This window comes from Eulemur rufifrons, chromosome 6 (genome assembly GCF_041146395.1).
Source record: "Eulemur rufifrons isolate Redbay chromosome 6, OSU_ERuf_1, whole genome shotgun sequence".
Taxonomy (NCBI): Eukaryota; Metazoa; Chordata; class Mammalia; order Primates; family Lemuridae; genus Eulemur; species Eulemur rufifrons.
Genome location: NC_090988.1, coordinates 89,091,277 through 89,108,834, shown reverse-complemented (window position 1 = coordinate 89,108,834; position 17,558 = coordinate 89,091,277). Strand labels below are relative to the sequence as shown.

Below are 17,558 nucleotides of genomic sequence, written 5' to 3'. Positions count from 1 at the left end.
CTCCTCCAGGGGGACTATCTCCTCCATCTGCAGCCAGAGGCATGGGATGGATGACGCACTCCTCTCAGCATGGTGTTCTGGAAGGACCTGGTAATGGATCCAGTATACCATGATTCCTTGCATTCCCCAGAGGGTGAAGGCAGGGCCCAAGGAGCCTGACCTACTTCCCATTTACTCTGAGCATCTCACTTCAGGATGAACGAAAAGTACCCTCCCCTTCTCCTCCATCCTCCCCCAAGTGCTGGAGGCCCCATGGCCCTGGAGCCATTAAGAATATCGGGGCCCTTCAAGCTCCCAGGGCTAAGTGTTTTATGAAATGTCTTTCCAGAAACCCCAGGGAGAGCCAGGGCAGTCCCAGACACACCCCCTCCCCCCCCCCCCCCACCGTGTGGTTGTGAGCGGACAGGAAACTTGTCCTCTCCAGCCAGGCTGATGGCTTTAAGGACTACAGATGCCCCAGTGTCCCTGCCGGACTCTCCAAAGGAGGTCACTCTGGGCCAAGGGCTTCAGAGGGGCAGCAAGTCCAAGTTAAGGCTGTGGTGGGGGAAAGGAAGAGGAAGGTAAGGTCTGTACTGGGCTGCCCCAGCCCCACCTCCACACCCTCCCCAGCTCCGCCCACTGTGTAACTTACCCACCCTTATTCTGGGGGGCAGTACTCCCTCATAAATATCCCACCCCAGGACATAAAGGTGACCTCTGGTCCTACTCCAGCTGGTTCCTCCAGGGGACCCTCTAGGCACAGGTGGCAGGACAAGGGAGGCTGGGAATCTTACAGTGGCAGAAGAGAGTTTAATTAAGATGTTGGGGACAGGGAGATTCCCTCTGCCACCAAGGTTGCCAATGAGGGCCTGTTGTGGCACAGGGGCTCATGAGGGGACCACCATCCCTATCTCTGGGCAGCAGGGTCTCCACCCTGGTGGCAGGCAGCATCTCACTCACTTCCACAAGCCAGTGCCTAGCACGGGGTCAGCCCACAGGAAAACTCAGGGAAGACCTGTTGAATGAATGTGTGTGTAGGGGGCAGTTCTCTCTCTCAGAAGATCTAGGGGGCATCTCCTGGCTCTCTCCCGCAGATAGAGGTTTGTAAGAACCATGTCTTGGCTATTTCTCTTCTTGGGGCCTGGTACAGAGCCTGGTACACAGTCGACACTCAGTAGTTCCATATTGAATGAATAGGGCGTTCACGGTTCATGCAGAGGAGTCCCAGAGGTTTCCTCCTTCCCCCTGCACACACAAGGCAGAGACCCCTTGGTGGTCATTTCTGAAGCCCCAGCGCCGAGGGCAGCGCCAGGCAGGCAGCCGGCGCTCAGTGAACGCTTGCTCAGTGTTGACCGCAAGAGGGGTGGTCCCAAGGGCTGCGCTCCCCTCTGCCCGCATCCTCCTTACCTGTAAGACACCTGTTTTTGCAGGTGCATCTGGCGGAACCGCTCCTCCACTGGGGGCCCAGCGGGCATGCCCCGGGGGCCCTCGGGCCAGGGCTGCGGGACCTCGGCCTCCTCCCCCCGCCGGCAGCGCCGCCGCACCACCTCCTCCTCCGCTGCCCGGCCGGCCCCGTCCCCGCGAGGCCCTCCGCTGCCCGGCCCCTCGGCCATCCTGCGGCCGCCTTCTTCCCGCAGCTGCTGCGGCCTTTCGGGACTCCCCGCTGAAGTTCAGAGTGGCCGTCCGCCTGGGCCGGGGGCGCGATGCTGGAGGGAGGGAAGCGCAGGGTCCAGCACGTCCCTCGCGACGCCGGCGCTCAGACGACAGGAACCTCGAGATGCTGGGCGCTGCGCCTGGGAAAGGCCGGCTGGGATCCTGGGGGCGGGGGTCCTCGGCCGGGTCGGGGTGCTGCGTCGTGCGCGCTGGGGCGCCCCCCGGACGGCTGGAGCCGGAGACGGAACCCGAGCCCGAGCGGAGCAGGAGCCCGGGCGGCGAGCTTGCTCCTGCAGCCGCCGCCGCTGCCGCGCACCGGAGTGTCACCTTAGAGACACTCGCCTACCCGTGGGGTCCGGGGGGAGGGCGCCGCCCCGCCCAGCCAACCTGGCTCGGGGCGCGGAGGGAGTGCGCTCGGCCCAGCGGGCTGCAGGCACTAGCCTTGCTCCGGGGCAAGGCCTGGTGTGCAGGGCACCGCCTGGGGCCACCTCTGCGCCCCCGCCTCGGTACCCGTACCGGCAGCTCGGCAGCTGCCAATCATCGCCCCGCCCGTCACTCAGGCGCTGTGATGTCCCCCCCACCCCCCTTGGTCCCTCGCTTTCCGGCTTCAGGCATTCGTCGCTGCAGCGGCAGGTGGGGGTGGGGGGCAGGGGCGGTGACACGAACCGGCTTTTTAACCCCGTCGGCGCCGCAGGAATTTAGAGACACACTTGGATTTGGGGAAGGGGCACAGGAAGGGAAACATACCCAGGGACGCCTTGAATTTGGGGATGGACCCGATCGCGGGTAACACTATCTCTAGGCCTAGAGCTCTTCCTGTTCATGCCTGGACAGGGACCCATATGGGTGGGTGCAGGGCGGAGAGCGTCCCAACCCCGGAGCCCCTCAGCCCCCTCAAGGCCTCAAGGCCGGGAGGCCTCCTATGACCCGAATCTCTGAGGCTTCAGGGCCAGGCTCTGTCAGAAGATGTCATCAGCCTCCTGGATCAGAAGAGGCTGATGGGACAGGGCAGAAGCCAACTCCAAAAGGTCTCCTTGGGGTCCATCTTGGATTTCCCCACTTCTTCCCCCACCAGATTCCCTGGTCCCTCCTTGCATCCTCTCCTCTTGTCCTTGGGGGGTTCATCACCTGAACCTACATCTGGCCTGTGGTGGGACCCTGGTCAAGGTGTCAGATCCAATGCCTCCTGTTCACCGCCCAAGTCTCCCCTTTCCCTCGGCCACCACAGCATCTACTGTCTCCCTCTGGCATTTACTGGCTCCCCTTGCCTGTCCTCTAGCCTGGCATTCTAGGTCTGCCTTGATCTTCCCACAACCCGAGGTCCAGTCCCACCCATTTCCTTGCACCTCTCTGTGCTCCTAGTTCTGGGACTGGCGTCAGGCCCGTGCACTGTGGTTCAGGTTGTCATCTCCATCTGAAATCTCCTTCTGTTGATGTGTTTCAAATTCTGAGGCTCCACTCAAAAGCCTCCTTGTCTTCCAGGAAGTCCCTGGATGAAAGTCTCCCAGGCGAAAGGCTCTCCCTCCTCCCAGGCCCCTTCACCCTCTGTCCTAGATGTCTAGTCCACCATGTGTCTCCCCTTTGCTCTCTGACGCTATGACGCTGTGACGGTGAGTGTGGAAGCTGGGAGGGGCCAGGCTCCCAGAGGTATAGAATGTGCTATGAGGGGGACAGCCATGCCGCTTGCGGCTGCTCCAACTCTCTCCAGCCCTACGGTGGCTGCCGTGCTCTGCGTCTTTGCTCAGGTTGTTCCCATTGCCTGGAGCAGGTCCCCTCCTCTGTCCTGCCTATGGAAGGCCTGTCCATCCTTCAAGGTTCATCTCGAGTGCCACCTCCCCCATGAACGCTTCCCTGACATCCACTACAGATGCTACCTTCCTCCATCAACCCCATTACGATTTCCTGGGCCTCTTTTTGGGGCACTCCCCTTTATACTTAAACAATAAGTAACATCTCATTTGATCCTCACCGCAGCCTGGGTGGTAGATATTATCGCTTCCTCCATGTTACAGAGGAGGACACCGAGATGTCATTCAAGTGATTTATTTTGTTCAAGATGGCTCAGGCAGTGAGCGATGGGACCAGGATTTAAATCCAGGGCTTCTGGCCCCAGAACCCACATCCTCTTCCTCTTTACCACGCTGCCTGCTGCACGGTAGCAGCCTGGCATTGGCTGGCTTCCCTCTAACCTGGAGGCTCCCAGAGGGCAGGGACGGGCCTGCTTCAGTTCTGCCTCCATCTCTCTCGTGTAGCAGTCCCAAATGGAATTGCATTAAACTTCTTGGCCACAGTGGAGCTTCCTCCCTAGAGCCAAGATCTGGAGAAGTCCTGCTGCCTGAGGGGGTGGGGTGGGGCACTTGGGACACCCCCTTCTTCCTCCCCGCCCAGCTGCCCTTGGGATTGCCCTTCCAGGACTCTTGGCTCCTATTCTAAGCAGCCGGCCCAGGGTAGCTTCCTACACCATGAATTATGGCAGTTCTGGCTGGGTTTGACATTCCCGCACCAGCTGCCTAGCTGCTGGGTTTCCAGGTTGGTTTTTTGTTTAGCTTTTCCCTGCCGAGCTCTCCCCACTCAATCCTTTTTAAAGTGAGGCTTCTTTCCTCTGTCCTCACCACCCACCCCCACACAGGCTTAGGACCAGCTGCTGACTGCATTATCTTTTAGCTGTGGCTCCGCCCTCCTCCCCCCAGGAGAAGGGAAAAGTGAAAGCCCCTCGGCTGACCGGCCTGGCCACTGTCTGCCGCCTCTCCCAGCTGCAGCGTGCTCCTCTGAACGGCTCCAGCCCATTCATTATCTCTGTGCTCAGAAAATAATTGCTAATGTTTTTTGAGTGTTTACTGCCTAACTGACCTTATGTGCAAGCTTCCATTTATCCCTCATTGCAACTTTATGAGGGTGGGGACCATTTTACAGATGAGGACGCAGAGGGTTGGGGAGATTAAGGAACTTGCCAAGATCATACACTTAAGTGCAGCACAGACGTCAGTGTCCAGGCTCTTAACTGCCACTCTGGTGACAAAACAACCAGGCTCCTCTGAGCTGAGTTCCCACCCCTTGGAAAGAGGCACCTGTTACCTACATCAGCTAGGTGTCTAGTTTGGCCAGATGGCTCCTGAGGTCGTCCAGCCCCTCTGGGACTGGAACCTCGCCCTGGCCCAACCCAGTTCCAGGCATCGCCCACAGCTGCTCTGCCTGCTGCAGAGCTTTGGTTTCCAGGTATAACAAAGGGTTTGTTGTGGTAATCTGGCAGGGTGGCTGGCACTGTAAAAGCCATCACGGACGTGTGGCAAAGCAGGCTGCCGGTGCTGCCAGTGGAGCGTGTAGGCCGCAGCGCCATTGCTAGGGATGCATTGGGGACACCGTGCCCCCTTAGGAGCAGTGACATATGGCACAGAGGAGGTGGTGTGTCAACAGGTGGCTTGTGCAGGGGACTGACTTTGCATCCCAACACAAGCTGGCAAGACCACGTTGGATGGACTGGCACAGGGTGGTGGTCACAGATGACCACATTTTGACCAGCTTGCCAAACCTGGGCTCTCTGTCTGTCTGGGTTAGTTGCTCTGGGAAGCTCCTGTGTTCTTGGATCTGGGGCAGTAACATAAAGCTGGGGCGGGGAGGGGGGCCTAGAGGAGATGGGCAGAGGGGTTGGGGAAAGGGCTGGAGAGGAAGCATGAACTCTGAAGCCAAACAAACCTCTATTCAGATACCAGCTTTGACACTTACTGGTTGCATAACCTTGGTCATGTCATTTCACCTTTCTGAACCTCACTTTCTTCATCTGTGAAAATACTCACCCCTTAGGATTATTTCAGTCCCCAACTGGGATATGTAGAGTTCTCAGTCCAATGCCTCGACATGGCAACAAGACACAAATGGGAGCATGCTGGGTTTCAAGCCCTTTGACTTAGGAGCCGTGTCTTGTTTGAGCTTCATTGTTAGTGTGGTGCCAGGCACAGAAAGGACACCTGTGAGTGTTTGCTAAATGAATGAATGAATGATGATGGTCATACCAAAAGTCAGTTTTGTCTCTCATTGTTCTGAGTGACTACTTCGAACTGTCCCCTTTCTCCCCAATGCATCTCCCATGCCAACCCTCGCGTTGCCCAAGTCCCACCCCTCACAGTCACTGGGAGTTCCCTCGGTTTCCTGCCTCCCTGCTTTCTGCAGCCACAAAATGCCCTCCCTTTCAGCCCAGGCATCTGCTGTCTGAGGTGGACCTCCCCCCTGCCCCCTGGATCCCATTCCCACCCCCCGTCCATCACTCTCTGTCTTCCCCCTGTCTTCCTTCTATTGGCTCTTTGTCTTCTAGAAATAACCATGCTTAGCGCTCTCCCATCTGAAAAACAGCCCTGATCTGCTCTGGATCCCACCACATCCCCCTCTGGTTGCCACCCTGTTTCTTCTGGAGGAGTTCTCCTGTGCCCCATCTTCCCCGGCCTTCATTTCTGACCCTCCTGTCCTTGCTTCCCCCTGGGCTGTCCCACTTCTGCCCCAGTCCTTCCCTGACAGGGCTCCTACCAAGGTTCCTGGTGACCTCCTTATTGTCAAAATGAACGGCCACTTTGCCTTCTCATCTTGCCCGACCTCCCACATGGCATCCGACACCGCTGACCGCTGACCGCTGCTCCTGGAAGCTCTCTCCTCCAACAGCTTCTGGACGCTCACCTCTCCTGGTTCCCCCATCCCGACCTCCCGCCCCCGACTGCTCCTTTTCTGCCTTCTTGTTCACTCCTCTTCCTCCCCTCTCAATGTCTGTCGTCCCTGGAGTTCTTTCCTTACCTGACATCCGTTTATGCAGACTGTAACGTACCACCCGGATGCTGACAATTTCCTGATCTCTGGTTGGGATCCCTTTCTCCTAAGCCCTAGACTTACGTGTCAATGTGAACGTTGTACAGGCAACTCAAATGCCAGATGTGCTCAAATGAATTCTAATCTTTCTTTCCAACCCTGATCTTCCTCCTGAATTCCCTGTCTCGGCGAACGGTCTCATTATCCACCCAGGCCTCCAAGTCAGACACTTAAATGTCATTGCGGGCTTCACCTTCGCTCTTGCCCCTCACAGCCAATTTGATGTCAGAGCCTGTTGGTAATTCCTTCTAATTATCTCTGGAATCATCTCATCTTCTCATCCCCCCTGCAGAGCCTCAGGACAGGCAATTTCGATTATCTCACTCTCTGGCTTGGAAATATTCAGCGGCTCACCTTCAGGACAGAGTGTTCTTTCTTTAGATCTCTGAAAGGGCCGTACTTTTCTTCAGGGCCCGGACTAGGGTAAGGCAAGCTGGTGCGTAGGGTGCAAAATTTAAGGAGATACTCTTTGTTAGAGTGGTACAAGCGCCCACTTGTCTCACCCCAGTTTTGCTTTTCCTAGCTCCATGCCTTTCCACTTGCCATTCTCTGCCCCCAAAATACTCTTACCCCTGTCCTTATCTTACCAACAACTCCTACCATCCTTTAAGACTCAGTTCAAGGCCAGGTGCAGTGGCTCATATCTGTAATCCCAGCACTTTGGGAAGCCAAAGCAGGAGGATTGCTTGAGGCCAGGAGTTCAAACTAGCCTGGGCAACATAGCAAGACCCTATCTCTATGAAAAATAAAAAAATTAGGCCGACCTGGTGGCATGTGGCTGTGTTTCCAGTTACTCGGAGGCTAAGGCAGGAGGATCAATTGACTCTAGGAGTCTGAGGTTGCAGTGAGTTACGATGACACCACTTCACTATAGCCCAGGCAACAGAGCAAGACCCTGTCTCAAAATAAGACTCAGTTCAAGGGCCATTCCCTCCTGGTTGCCTTCCCTGACCCCCACATCTGAATTGCATGATACTTTTCTGTGTCCCTTAACATCCTCATGCATACCCCTCCATCACACTGGCCCCTGTGTCTGGTTTACTCAATTTTCCACCCCCAGGCTGTCAGCCTTTGAGGGAAGTTTGTTGAATGACTAATAGAAGGAATGGATGACTCAATCAGGAAAGGGGGTGTGCTAAATGTTATTGCTAATAATAATAGCTTGAGATCCAGAGCCCCACCGTTAATAGCCTTGCTGTAAAGATCTGCATTTTCCAGCAGTTAAAATGATACCCAACAGTGAGGTCCCTGTCACTGGAAACCGGCAAACTGAAGCAGCAGGGGAAGGAACACAGAGGCCAGTTGTGAGTTTTCATAATTCTGTCTGGTCTCCTCCAGCTTTTCTCCCGGTGGGTGGCTGGTGCAGGCACCATCCCACCATCGTGCCTGTGTGATGAGGTCCAAATGCCATAGCAGGGCATTCGTGACCCCTCTGGATCTGGCCCCTGCCCACCAGCCAGCCTCCACTCTTAGCATCCCCGTCCTCTACCTTCCCACTATTGTGAACTATTTGAATTTTCTCGACGTTTTCCTGCTCTCTCCCACCCTGGAGTCTTTTGCCCAGGTTGCTGCTTCTTTCTGGAACTCCCCTTTCCTCTTTCCTGCCTCCTTCCACCATCTTTCCTGTCACTGCTGCTTTAGTCTGGGCGCCACTCTCCTGTGCACCATCACAGCACCGGTTGCTTGGCCCTTAGCAGGTTGCGTTGCTGTCGCCTCCAGATGCACAGCTAATGTTCCTCGGAACTCGCTGAGTCGGGTCCTGTTCACTTACCTCCTTGAGTCCCCACGACAGCCTTGTGCTACAAATGAAGACTTGGAGGCTCGGAGAGATTCAGGTGAGAGAGTGTCTTAGTTTCCTACGCTGCGTAACAAATTACCACCAACGTGGCAGCTTAAAACAGCACACGTTTGTTATCTCAGTTTCCACGGCTCAGAGCGTGGCACAGCTTAACTGGGTCCTCTGCTCAGGGTGTCACAGGGCTGCAGCCCTGGTGTTGTCTGGGCTGCATTCTCGTCTGGAGCTTGGGATCTTTGTTTGTTCAGGTTGTTGGCAGAATTCGGGTCCTTGCTGCTCTAACACCGGGGCCCTCGGTTCCCAGCAACCACCCTCCTCTTCACAGCGTGGCTGTTTGCCTCGAGGCCAGCAGGGGGTGCTCTGTCTGTTCAGGAAGGGCCCAGTCCCTCTGTTAATGGCTTTCGCCTGATTAAGCCAGGCCCACCCAGGATGATCTCCTTTGTTCTTGTTTTGTTTTCAAGACCAGGTCTCACTCTGTCGCCTGCCCCGGCTGGAGTGCAGTGGCATCATCATAGCTCACTGCAGCCTCCAACTCCCAGGCTCAAGCCATCCTCCTGCCTCGGCCTCCCACAGTGCTAGTGTCATAGACATGAGCCACTGTGCCTGGCCATATCTCCTTTTTTAATGAACTCAAAATCAACTGATTTGTGACCTCAATTACATCTGCAAAATCTCTTTACTTTTGCCCTAAAAGGTAATCTCATATTCACAAGTCCCCTCCCTATTCTAGGGGAGGGGATTCAGCAGGGCGTGTACACCAGGGAGGGGCTCTCAGACTCCCTATTAGCATTCTGTCTGCCACACAGGGCTAGCAAGTGGCAGCTCCAATACTCAAATGCAGCTCTTCTTCCCCTGAAGTCTGTGCCTTTAATCCAGCCGAGGCAAAGGATACAAGCAGGTCTTAGGAGGACCAAACTGGGTACGGGTGTAACATGCCTAGCATGGTGCCTGGCCCACAGTAGGCCCATACTGTCCACAAAGCCGAGACGGTGGCCCCTGTGCCTCCACACTCGGCAGCAGTAGGTACCCGAGCAGCAGAGTTCTTTGACTGTCTAGTTTGGATTCTACACCTGGCTGGAAGAGGGAGCTCAATGGAAATGCCTTCTTGCACCCCTCTACCCGCCACGCCCCCTGCCGGGATATAAAATAAACTCACTCTTCTCACTCCCACTCCCGCAGGCCCCCTCAGTCCTACTCGCCCCCCACCGTGAAGAAAGGCACAAAGTCAGGAAATTGATGCTGCATCTTTTTTTTTTTTTTAAATTTTGCCTTCTTAAAGCATGTGCTGAGCTAATGGAGGGAGCAGTTTGGCAATTAAAAGGCCCAGCGGCTTGGGCAGCAGCAGGGGGAGGCCAGGTGAGGGTGGGAGGGTCCCTCTGTCCTGGGCCAGGGAGCAGCAAAGCCCGCACTAACTTCATAAAATATAAAACAAGGGAGGGGCAGAGGGAGGAGGGAGATTTGTAAAATACAATATCTTAGGGGATTGGCAATAATAAAAAATAAGGTTCATTATTTACAAACAATTTCTGTTCTTGGTCTCTGTACAGTGGGAGGGGGTGGGGGCCGTGTGGGGGGCACGCTGACGTGTCTGGCTGTGTGCCTGTGTGGGGCAGGGGGGCAGTGGTCGTGTTGGTCACTGTGAGAAAGGAGGAGGGGCGGCCAGTGAGTGGTTCATCTGAGGACGGACGGTTGTGGGAGGGAGCAGTGAGAACAGAGTGGTTGGCCCAAGGGAACAGTCCGAATGTCAGGCGGAGAGGAGGCTCCAGCCAAGATGCGGGGCAAAGAGGTGCCCCGCATCTTGGGAGGTGGAACCCTTTCTCCTGGAGGGGACGCTCCAGGGGCAGGGGTACGACGAGCCGGATCCGGGTTAGTGAGCGAGTCAATGCCTCTTCTGGGTGCCGGGGGTGCGTCCTGGGTCCTGGGTCTTGGCACGGCCTAGGAGAGTTTGATGGTGGTGTTGGGACCCAGATCCCTGGAGAGAGAAGAGAAGCCAGGGATGACTGTCCTGCACGAACCCTCTTACCCCTCTGCAAGCTGGATCCGCACACGGTGGGGTGGGGCCTTGAGAGGGTGTGGCTGATGTGGGGACCAGGGGTGGGCCGAGGGCAGGTGGAGCCTGGGACCCCAGGAGGGTAAGGTGCCACCTACCCACCTGTCGTGGAACCACTCCTTAGGGTGGGAGAAGTTGGGTTTGGTGCCATTTCCACTGATGTCTTCAGGCCAGGCCTCGCTCAGGTACTTGGTGGTCTCGTGGGTGCTGTCCAGGTGGTCGTGCTGCAGGTGGTCCTGGGGTCGCTGCTCCGCCGGCCCCCCGGGCTTGATTTCCCAGCTGTCTGGGGGCTCCCTGGGCAGCAGGGCGTGGTGACCATCTTCCCACGAGCCCGCCCCCTCGTCATAGAACAGGAGGCTCCGGGAGGGCACTGGAGAGGGAGCGCAGGATGAATCGTGGGTGGCCAAGGATCCCCCTATTCTGGCCTCATCCATGGCCTAGCAGTTAGGGACTCCGGCCCCGGATTCTTACAGGCTGGGATCTGGATCCCAGCTCTAACACTTCCTGGCTGTGTGACTTCAAGGAAGTCACACACTTTATGCTTGAACCTTTCTGAGCCTCAGTTTGCTCATCTGTAAAATAGGGATACTAGAACCAGCCTCACACAGATGTGAGGTTTAAAAGAGGTGATGTAGGGGAAGGGATTGAAACTGTGTTTAGTAAATGCTCCGAAAAGTTAGCTCTTCCTAGGCGGAGGGTACTGGGTTTGGGCACCTGGGAGCTGGGTTCTAAGCTCACCACTTACTTTCTGTGAGACCTGGAGTAAGTCTCTTCCCCATTCTGGGCCCTAGTCTGCCCTTCAGGGAAATGACGAGAAAGGAAACAAACATTCGTTGGACACCCACCAAGTGCCAGGCGTTATGCAAGGCCCTTAAACCTACGTCAAGGCAGGTTGCTAAAGTCTTACAGAAACCCTCAGGAATGAGGTTTCTTTAGCCCTGCTTGCCACAGCAGGTGACTGAGGTTCCAGGTACTCAGGTAAGTTGTTCCACTCTAGTTCTCACTGAACGTAGGAGGCAAACCCGGGTCTGCCTGGCTCCAGAATCTGCCAGCTCCCTACCAGCTCTGCCAGCCATGACTTTAGAGTCCGTGTGAAAAGCTGTCCCTGGAATTGTGCAGTGTGCGAGCTCTACACGCCTGCCTGCTCCGAAGCCATCTGCTTCCTCAGATGTGTCTTCCTCATTGTCCTGCCCAGACCTGCGTTCCCTCTGAGGAACTCATTCATCCCCTCACTGAGGCTTTCTCCGTCAACCCCGCCCCTTCCATTCCTTTCTCTCCACTGGCTTCTCTGGCCTTGGAAATACAGACATGTGGCTCTCAGGACCAGGCATGGCTGGTGCCCACCCCCCTAGCAACCATCCTGTTCTCTCCTTCTCAGGCTGCACTTGTCCAGGGAGTGGCTTTCACTCTCCGCCCCCCACTTCCTCTTCCCCAACCCTCCCCACTCGGGCTTCCTCCCCTGAAGGCCCTCAGTGTCTTGCACATCCTCCCCGCAGTATCCCTCCTTCTCGAAACTCAACTCAGTCCTCCCTGATCTCACTCTCTCTGACCTCCCATCTGTTTCCTCTTCCTCCTCCTGCCGTGCCAGATGCGTGGTTCTTGGTAAGGGATGGGCAGCTAGGAAGTTCCTCTGTAGGTCCACCTGAAGGCTCCTCTGCCTCTGAAACCCATACTGTTCTCTGTGGCCCCCACGACAGTTCTCCCCTTGCCAGCCTCATAGTGAACCTCTTCTCTGCTCCTGTGAGTGCCTCCAAAAGGGAGCGCGTGTGCTCATTCAGTAAGCACAGACACTGCCGAGCGTCAGTAAGTGCAGTATCGCAACTCCCATTTTCCAGACAAAGAAATGAAAGCTTAGAGAGCTTAAGACATGTGCCCCCAGGTCACACAGTTAGCAAGCAGCAGTTACGACTGACTCTAAACCTCCGCACTCCTAACCATTGCACCTCACAATCTCTCGCGGAACTGGCAAACACCTGGACCCACGCCACCACTGCCTTCCCTCTGTCCATGGCACACATAACCAATGGATCATGACACTCCTTCCTGTTGACGCTGAATGGTGCCTCAGAGTATTTCTTAACACGGTGCTTCAGACAGCCACCACCTTATTGGAAATGGCCCTTTAGCTGAAACTCCTTTGCTATTCCTGTTGTGAAATACTGATGGTGCTTAGGCGATGTCCATGACCACTGGCACCATAAAACGTGGGGGCTGAGGCTGGAACATTCCTCTTATCCCCTAAACCCAACTCCCACAAGCCACTCCTGAAGCTCTCTGGGAGGCAGGCTGGGAGTCAGCAGCTCTGTATTCTAGTCCCAGTTCTACCACTAACATTGAGCAAATCGTTGACCCTCCTCGGGCCACAGTTTTCCCATCTGGAAAAGGAGGAGGTAGAATGAGATGATGCCAACTCCAAACTTGTCTCCTCTCTTGGGTTTGGCTTCTGCCCAGAAGTTGGGACTGGGGGAGGCCAACCTAGAGAACTAGCAGGATAGGACGGCACTCACTCTGACTGGCCGTATAGACGCTGTCTGCCGCCGTGGGGTCTTCTTTCACAGTCTGGGAGCTGGAGGAGAACTCAGGAAGGCAGGGCACAAGGGAGCCCAGCACCAGAACGAAGCACAAGGCTGCCACCTGATAGCAGGGAGAGAGTGGCGTCAGATCAGGGGCAAGGAGGGGCTGAAGCCCTGACCACCCCAATGCTCCTCCCCCAAACCAATGGGTACAAAAATCTCAGTATTTTTCTAAGAAACCAGAGAGAAGTGGTCCAAGTGAATCCCTTGCAAGCTGGGGGAATTGGGAAAGGAAGAACGGAGTAGGTGGGGCTGCGACCAGGGAGTGGGACATGTCACCAGGTCACATGCTCAGCAGGAGGAGCTAAGAGTCAGGGAGTGCACACTACCCCCCTGTCCATATCCTGGTCCTGCCTCTTGGAGCTGGAGCATTTCAGAGGCCCGGGGAAGTGCTGACCCCGGTGACAACAGGCTGGACATGTCCAGGGGAGGATGGAAGAGGAACTAGCAGAGGCCTGCGCCACACCCTGGGCACCCTCTGGGTTTCTAGGGGTTTACTCAACCTTTTCACCACCACTCTTCCCTGAGTCTCCCCAAGCCCTTCACTCTACAGGGCTGTGGAAGCCACCTCCTCACAGGACCTGCCCTGCCATCCCCTAGCTGGTTCACTGGAATCACCTTCACACCCACACCGAGTTAACTGGTCAGGGGAGGGGGCCTTGCAGAAGGCTCCATGGGCTCAGAGAAGGCGGTTGGGGTCTGTCTGAGCCAGCCCACTGGGCACAGGATGGTTTACCCCAGTGACGCTGCCACGATATCACCAATCCCTCAGAGCTCTGCCCACCCCCTGAAAAGCCAGCCTAGGGAAGAGCTGTCCTTCCGTGGGCCTGTGGTGGACAGAGGCACCTACCATGAGGCAGGTCCCTGTCTGGGTGGCTGCCATCTTGTAAGGTCTGGAGATCTTGTTGGTGACCAGAGTCTGGAGTTTCTGCAGCTGCTGGAGCAAGGTCCTGAGGAGGGCACAGTGGTCACCCGGCAGGCTCTGACCCAGCAGGCATCGCTGCCTCCTAGAGCTCTGCCAGGGGGCGGGGGCACCTGGGCTGGCTCCAGGCTCGGTCTCCACACCAGGTGCCCATTTCGGTCAAGACAAGAAAGGTCACCTCCCGCTCAGCTCCTCCGCAGTGTGGCTCGCGGTGGATAGCTGGGTCACCCTATGGACGCTCAGGGGTGCCCTGTGATGCTGCTGGCCTATGTGGGGGGTTGGAGGAGGGAAGGCCTGTCCCCACCAGGGCTGAGGACAGCCTTCCTTTCCTTAGCCCGCACCAGCCGAGGATACATTGAACTTCCCCCCTGGGCATCCCACAACACCCTGGGTTGATAGGAAGGACCTTTTTGGCACAGTGCCTGGTATGTAGTGAGGGTCCAGAAGAGGGTAGCTATTGTCTTTGTTAATATTGTTAGTGTTTTTGCTTTTATTTCAGCACTTGTAACACTTTGTTTATTTATAGATTTCCATGTCAGTATCCTTCACTAACTGTTGACTCCCTCATGGTGAGGCCTGGGTCTCACCCAGTGTGAAATCGTCTGGGTGCACATAGAGGGGTGTTGGGCACATGCTTGGTGGGCAAATGTTTAATCATCTCTCTCCACTCAGCAGGCTGGTGGGGGTTGCAGTTCCCAGAATATACAGCAGGTGGCGAAATAGCTCCAAGGGCTTGGCCCTATTTGGAGTCAGAAAAGAATCCCGGCCAGAATTAGAGGGGCGAGATTTGGGGGGTGTCAAGTGGGATTCTCCAGGCCAATCAAGGGACAGAGGAGTGGCTGGATCCCGCTGGAGAAGCTGGGGGAGAGGAAGGAAGGAAAGAAGGAAAAGGCTTGTGTTGAGCACCTGCTACATACCAGGCTGTTGTCTATGTTACTGTAATTAATCTCAGCAAATAATTCTTAAAGAACTACCATGGACTCATGGCTGGGCACTACCAAGAATTCAGAATAATAATAATAGTAATAAAAGAAGAATAAAAGCTAACACGAACTGCACATTCTTAAGCGCCAAGCACCATGCTGGGTTCTTCACTGGCACCATCTCATTAAATCCTCACATTAATCCTACGGCATCATGCTTCGGGGCCCGGAGGGGTTTAACAATTTCCCCAGGGGCACAAAAAAGGCAGAGCAGGGCAAGAGCCCAGAGCTGTGATGTGACTTTATGTAGCTGCTACATGCCAGGCACTGTGCTGGTCTGTCTGCACTAATATTTCTCAAACTTAATTGTGCATGTGAATCTCCCAAGGATCTTGTTAAAATGCAGTTTCCAGCTCAGTTAATCTGGAGAGTCCTGAAATTCTGCATTTCTAACAGGCTCCCAGGTGATGCTGGTGTTGCCTGACTGCAGAACTGGCTTTGAGTAGCAAGGACCTACACCAGTAGTTCTCAAACTAGGGTGCATCCGAATTACCCGGAGGGCTTATTAAAACACAGATTGCTGGGCACCACCCCTGGAGCTTCCGATTCAGTAGACCTGGCTTGGGACCTGAGAATAAGCATTTCTAACCTTCCCAGAGGATGCTAGCGCGGCTGGTCTGAGGACCACACTTTGGAAATGTCTGCTGTGTACGCACTTACGCAGCTCACCGGCCCTGTCAGGTATCTGGAGTTATGCACAGGGAGGAGAAATGGGAATGCAGGGAGGGGCAGGACTAGGTCACAGGGACTATTTCTGGGTCCCTGTCATCCTAAACTTGGTTATCTCTCCTTTCTCCCTCCTCCCAGAGCCAGGCATGGGCTGCAGAAGGGCAGGGGGCAGGAGGAATGCAGGCGGCACCACACACCTGTTGGCATTCTCCAGGGTCTCCACCTTCTTCCACAGCTCGTTGTTCTCTGATGTAAATGTCTCCACCCTGTAGGGGCCAAGCAGGCGCAGGCTCAGGGGCAGCCCCCGGACTGACTACAGCCCCTCAGCCCAGCCCACCGCCATCCCACCCCCTGTGCCTCTTGCCTCTGGTGCCCCACGAGTGAGGACTGGAGAGGGCAGGTCAGCGGAGGCAGTGGGGCCCAGGCCCCCCACCTTCCCGGGATCCTTACTTTTTTTCTAGACACTCCACATACTCCTTCTTCTTACGGCGGCTCTCCTGGGCCGAGATCTAGAGGAGGAGGCCCCAACAGAAGGGTTACCACTGCCACTTCCACTTCCTGCCCCCCAATTTCAGGGCTGGCATCGCCAGGGGAGCAGAGGCCTCCACCCCCCAGGGGAGCCCTCTGAAGCCCCAAGGGCCAGGGCTGGGGGCTGGCTCAGGTTTTACCTTGTTCTTGATTTTTCTCCGGACCCTCTTCAAGGCCTTCTCCTCAGCTTTGGTGAGGGGGAGTTTCGTAGGGATGGGGTAGCCCTCAGCGATCAGGGTGCGCTTCTCCTCCTCGGTCAGGAGCAGTGGCCCTGATGTCCCCTGTAATTTCTGCAGGATGTAGGACATGGTAGTTAGGAATTGGACAGCCCTGGGTTTGCACTCAAGTTCTGCCACGTACTGTCTATCTGACCTGGGCAAGGCACTCAACTATGAGCCTCAGTTTCCTTATCTGAACAGGGGGCGGCCTGAGTTAAACCCAGGAACAGGTATCAAGTGCTAGGACGGTGCTGGGAGCCCCGTATGTCAGACACTCAGTTCGGGGGCTCCCTGGATCCCCTCCCCCAAGTCCACAGCCTCCAAGCTCACTTGCCCAGGGCTCCCTAAACAGCACCCCTCAGGTCCTGCCTTATAATCCTGACTTGGGAGGCTCCACGCCCACCCCAGGGCTCAGGGCCCAGCTCCATGTTTCCCGGGGGGTTCTGGGCCTCCTGAACACTGCTCCCCAATCAGTGCTTCTTGGAGGCCACCTGGTCTCCCCCTGGGGGCCAGGAAGGTCAAGTTCTAGTTCTGGTTCTGCAACAGTGTGGGCCCGGGCAGGCCTCTCCAGCCTCATCTCTCTGCCTTGGCTTCCTGTTCACCTTGAGGCAGGATGAAAAGATTCTCCTTTCCATCTGCCAGGCAGGTTCCTCTCTGAATTCTGACAGGGCTGGGGATCGGGCTTGGGGCTCCCCAGACCCTCCCCACTGGTCGGTGTGCTGGGGCAGATTTATTCAGCCCACCCCCAGCTCCTTACGTGAGGGGCAGTGAGGAGGGGGGAGGTGGAGATGGCCGTGGAGGAGCGGGCCATGGGCCGGACAGGGCTGGAGGGGGGCAGAGAGCGGGGACTCTGGGAGCCGTCGCTGTCGCTGCCGTGGCTGCTGGGGGGCGTTGGAGGCATCTGCACCAAGTCCTCTGGGGAGAGCAGGAGAAACCAGGTTAGCAGGGTTGCACCCCAGCTCTGCTCTGACATCGTGAGTTCAGCATGGCGTGGGCTTGCACCAGCCCTGACCTCGTGGAAAACAGACTGCCAGGCCCTTGACCTCAGCTGCAACATCAGGACCCCTCTGTGGTGTCAGAAAGACAGCTGACGTCCCAGAAGCCAATTCCTGAGTGCCGCCCTGTCTCTGACACCACAGTGGTCTGGTTCCTTTGGGCCTGGTCCTTGACATGACCACCATAACCACCCCAGGTTGCCATGTCAAATTTCAGGGTAACAGCAGGCACTGGGACTTCAGCAGACCAGCAAGGAGCCCAGCTCTCCCCGATGCCGTCCTCTCTGTGGCCATGGCACCAGGAAGACTGCAGGTGTCAGGGAGAGGTGCCAGAGAGGCCCA

The 17,558-nt window shown here is 56.3% G+C and overlaps 2 protein-coding genes across 4 annotated transcripts in view; both read right to left on the bottom strand.

Moving 5' to 3' along the window:
* DGKZ (diacylglycerol kinase zeta) overlaps window positions 1–1,954 on the bottom strand; it is a 40,911-nt gene extending 38,957 nt beyond the window's left edge. Inside the window, exon 1 of the mRNA XM_069471282.1 lies at window positions 1,387–1,954. Within this exon, the coding sequence (XP_069327383.1) occupies window positions 1,387–1,592 (206 nt within the window). The 5' untranslated portion in view covers window positions 1,593–1,954. The remainder of the gene's footprint in view (window positions 1–1,386) is intronic.
* A 7,790-nt stretch (window positions 1,955–9,744) lies between these two features.
* The window catches only part of CREB3L1 (cAMP responsive element binding protein 3 like 1), a 35,036-nt gene continuing 27,222 nt past the window's right edge, over window positions 9,745–17,558 (bottom strand). For 2 of the 3 annotated variants that reach the window (XM_069469872.1, XM_069469874.1), the window contains 8 exons: window positions 16,979–17,136; window positions 16,144–16,293; window positions 15,926–15,984; window positions 15,673–15,741; window positions 13,752–13,851; window positions 12,836–12,962; window positions 10,431–10,698; window positions 9,745–10,250 (listed from right to left, as the gene is read on the bottom strand). In XM_069469872.1, coding sequence (XP_069325973.1) covers window positions 10,214–10,250; window positions 10,431–10,698; window positions 12,836–12,962; window positions 13,752–13,851; window positions 15,673–15,741; window positions 15,926–15,984; window positions 16,144–16,293; window positions 16,979–17,136 — 968 coding nt within the window. In that variant the 3' untranslated portion in view covers window positions 9,745–10,213. Of the gene's footprint in view, window positions 10,251–10,426; window positions 10,699–12,835; window positions 12,963–13,751; window positions 13,852–15,672; window positions 15,742–15,925; window positions 15,985–16,143; window positions 16,294–16,978; window positions 17,137–17,558 lie in introns of all 3 variants that reach the window. The other variant, XM_069469871.1, reaches the window with a different exon arrangement.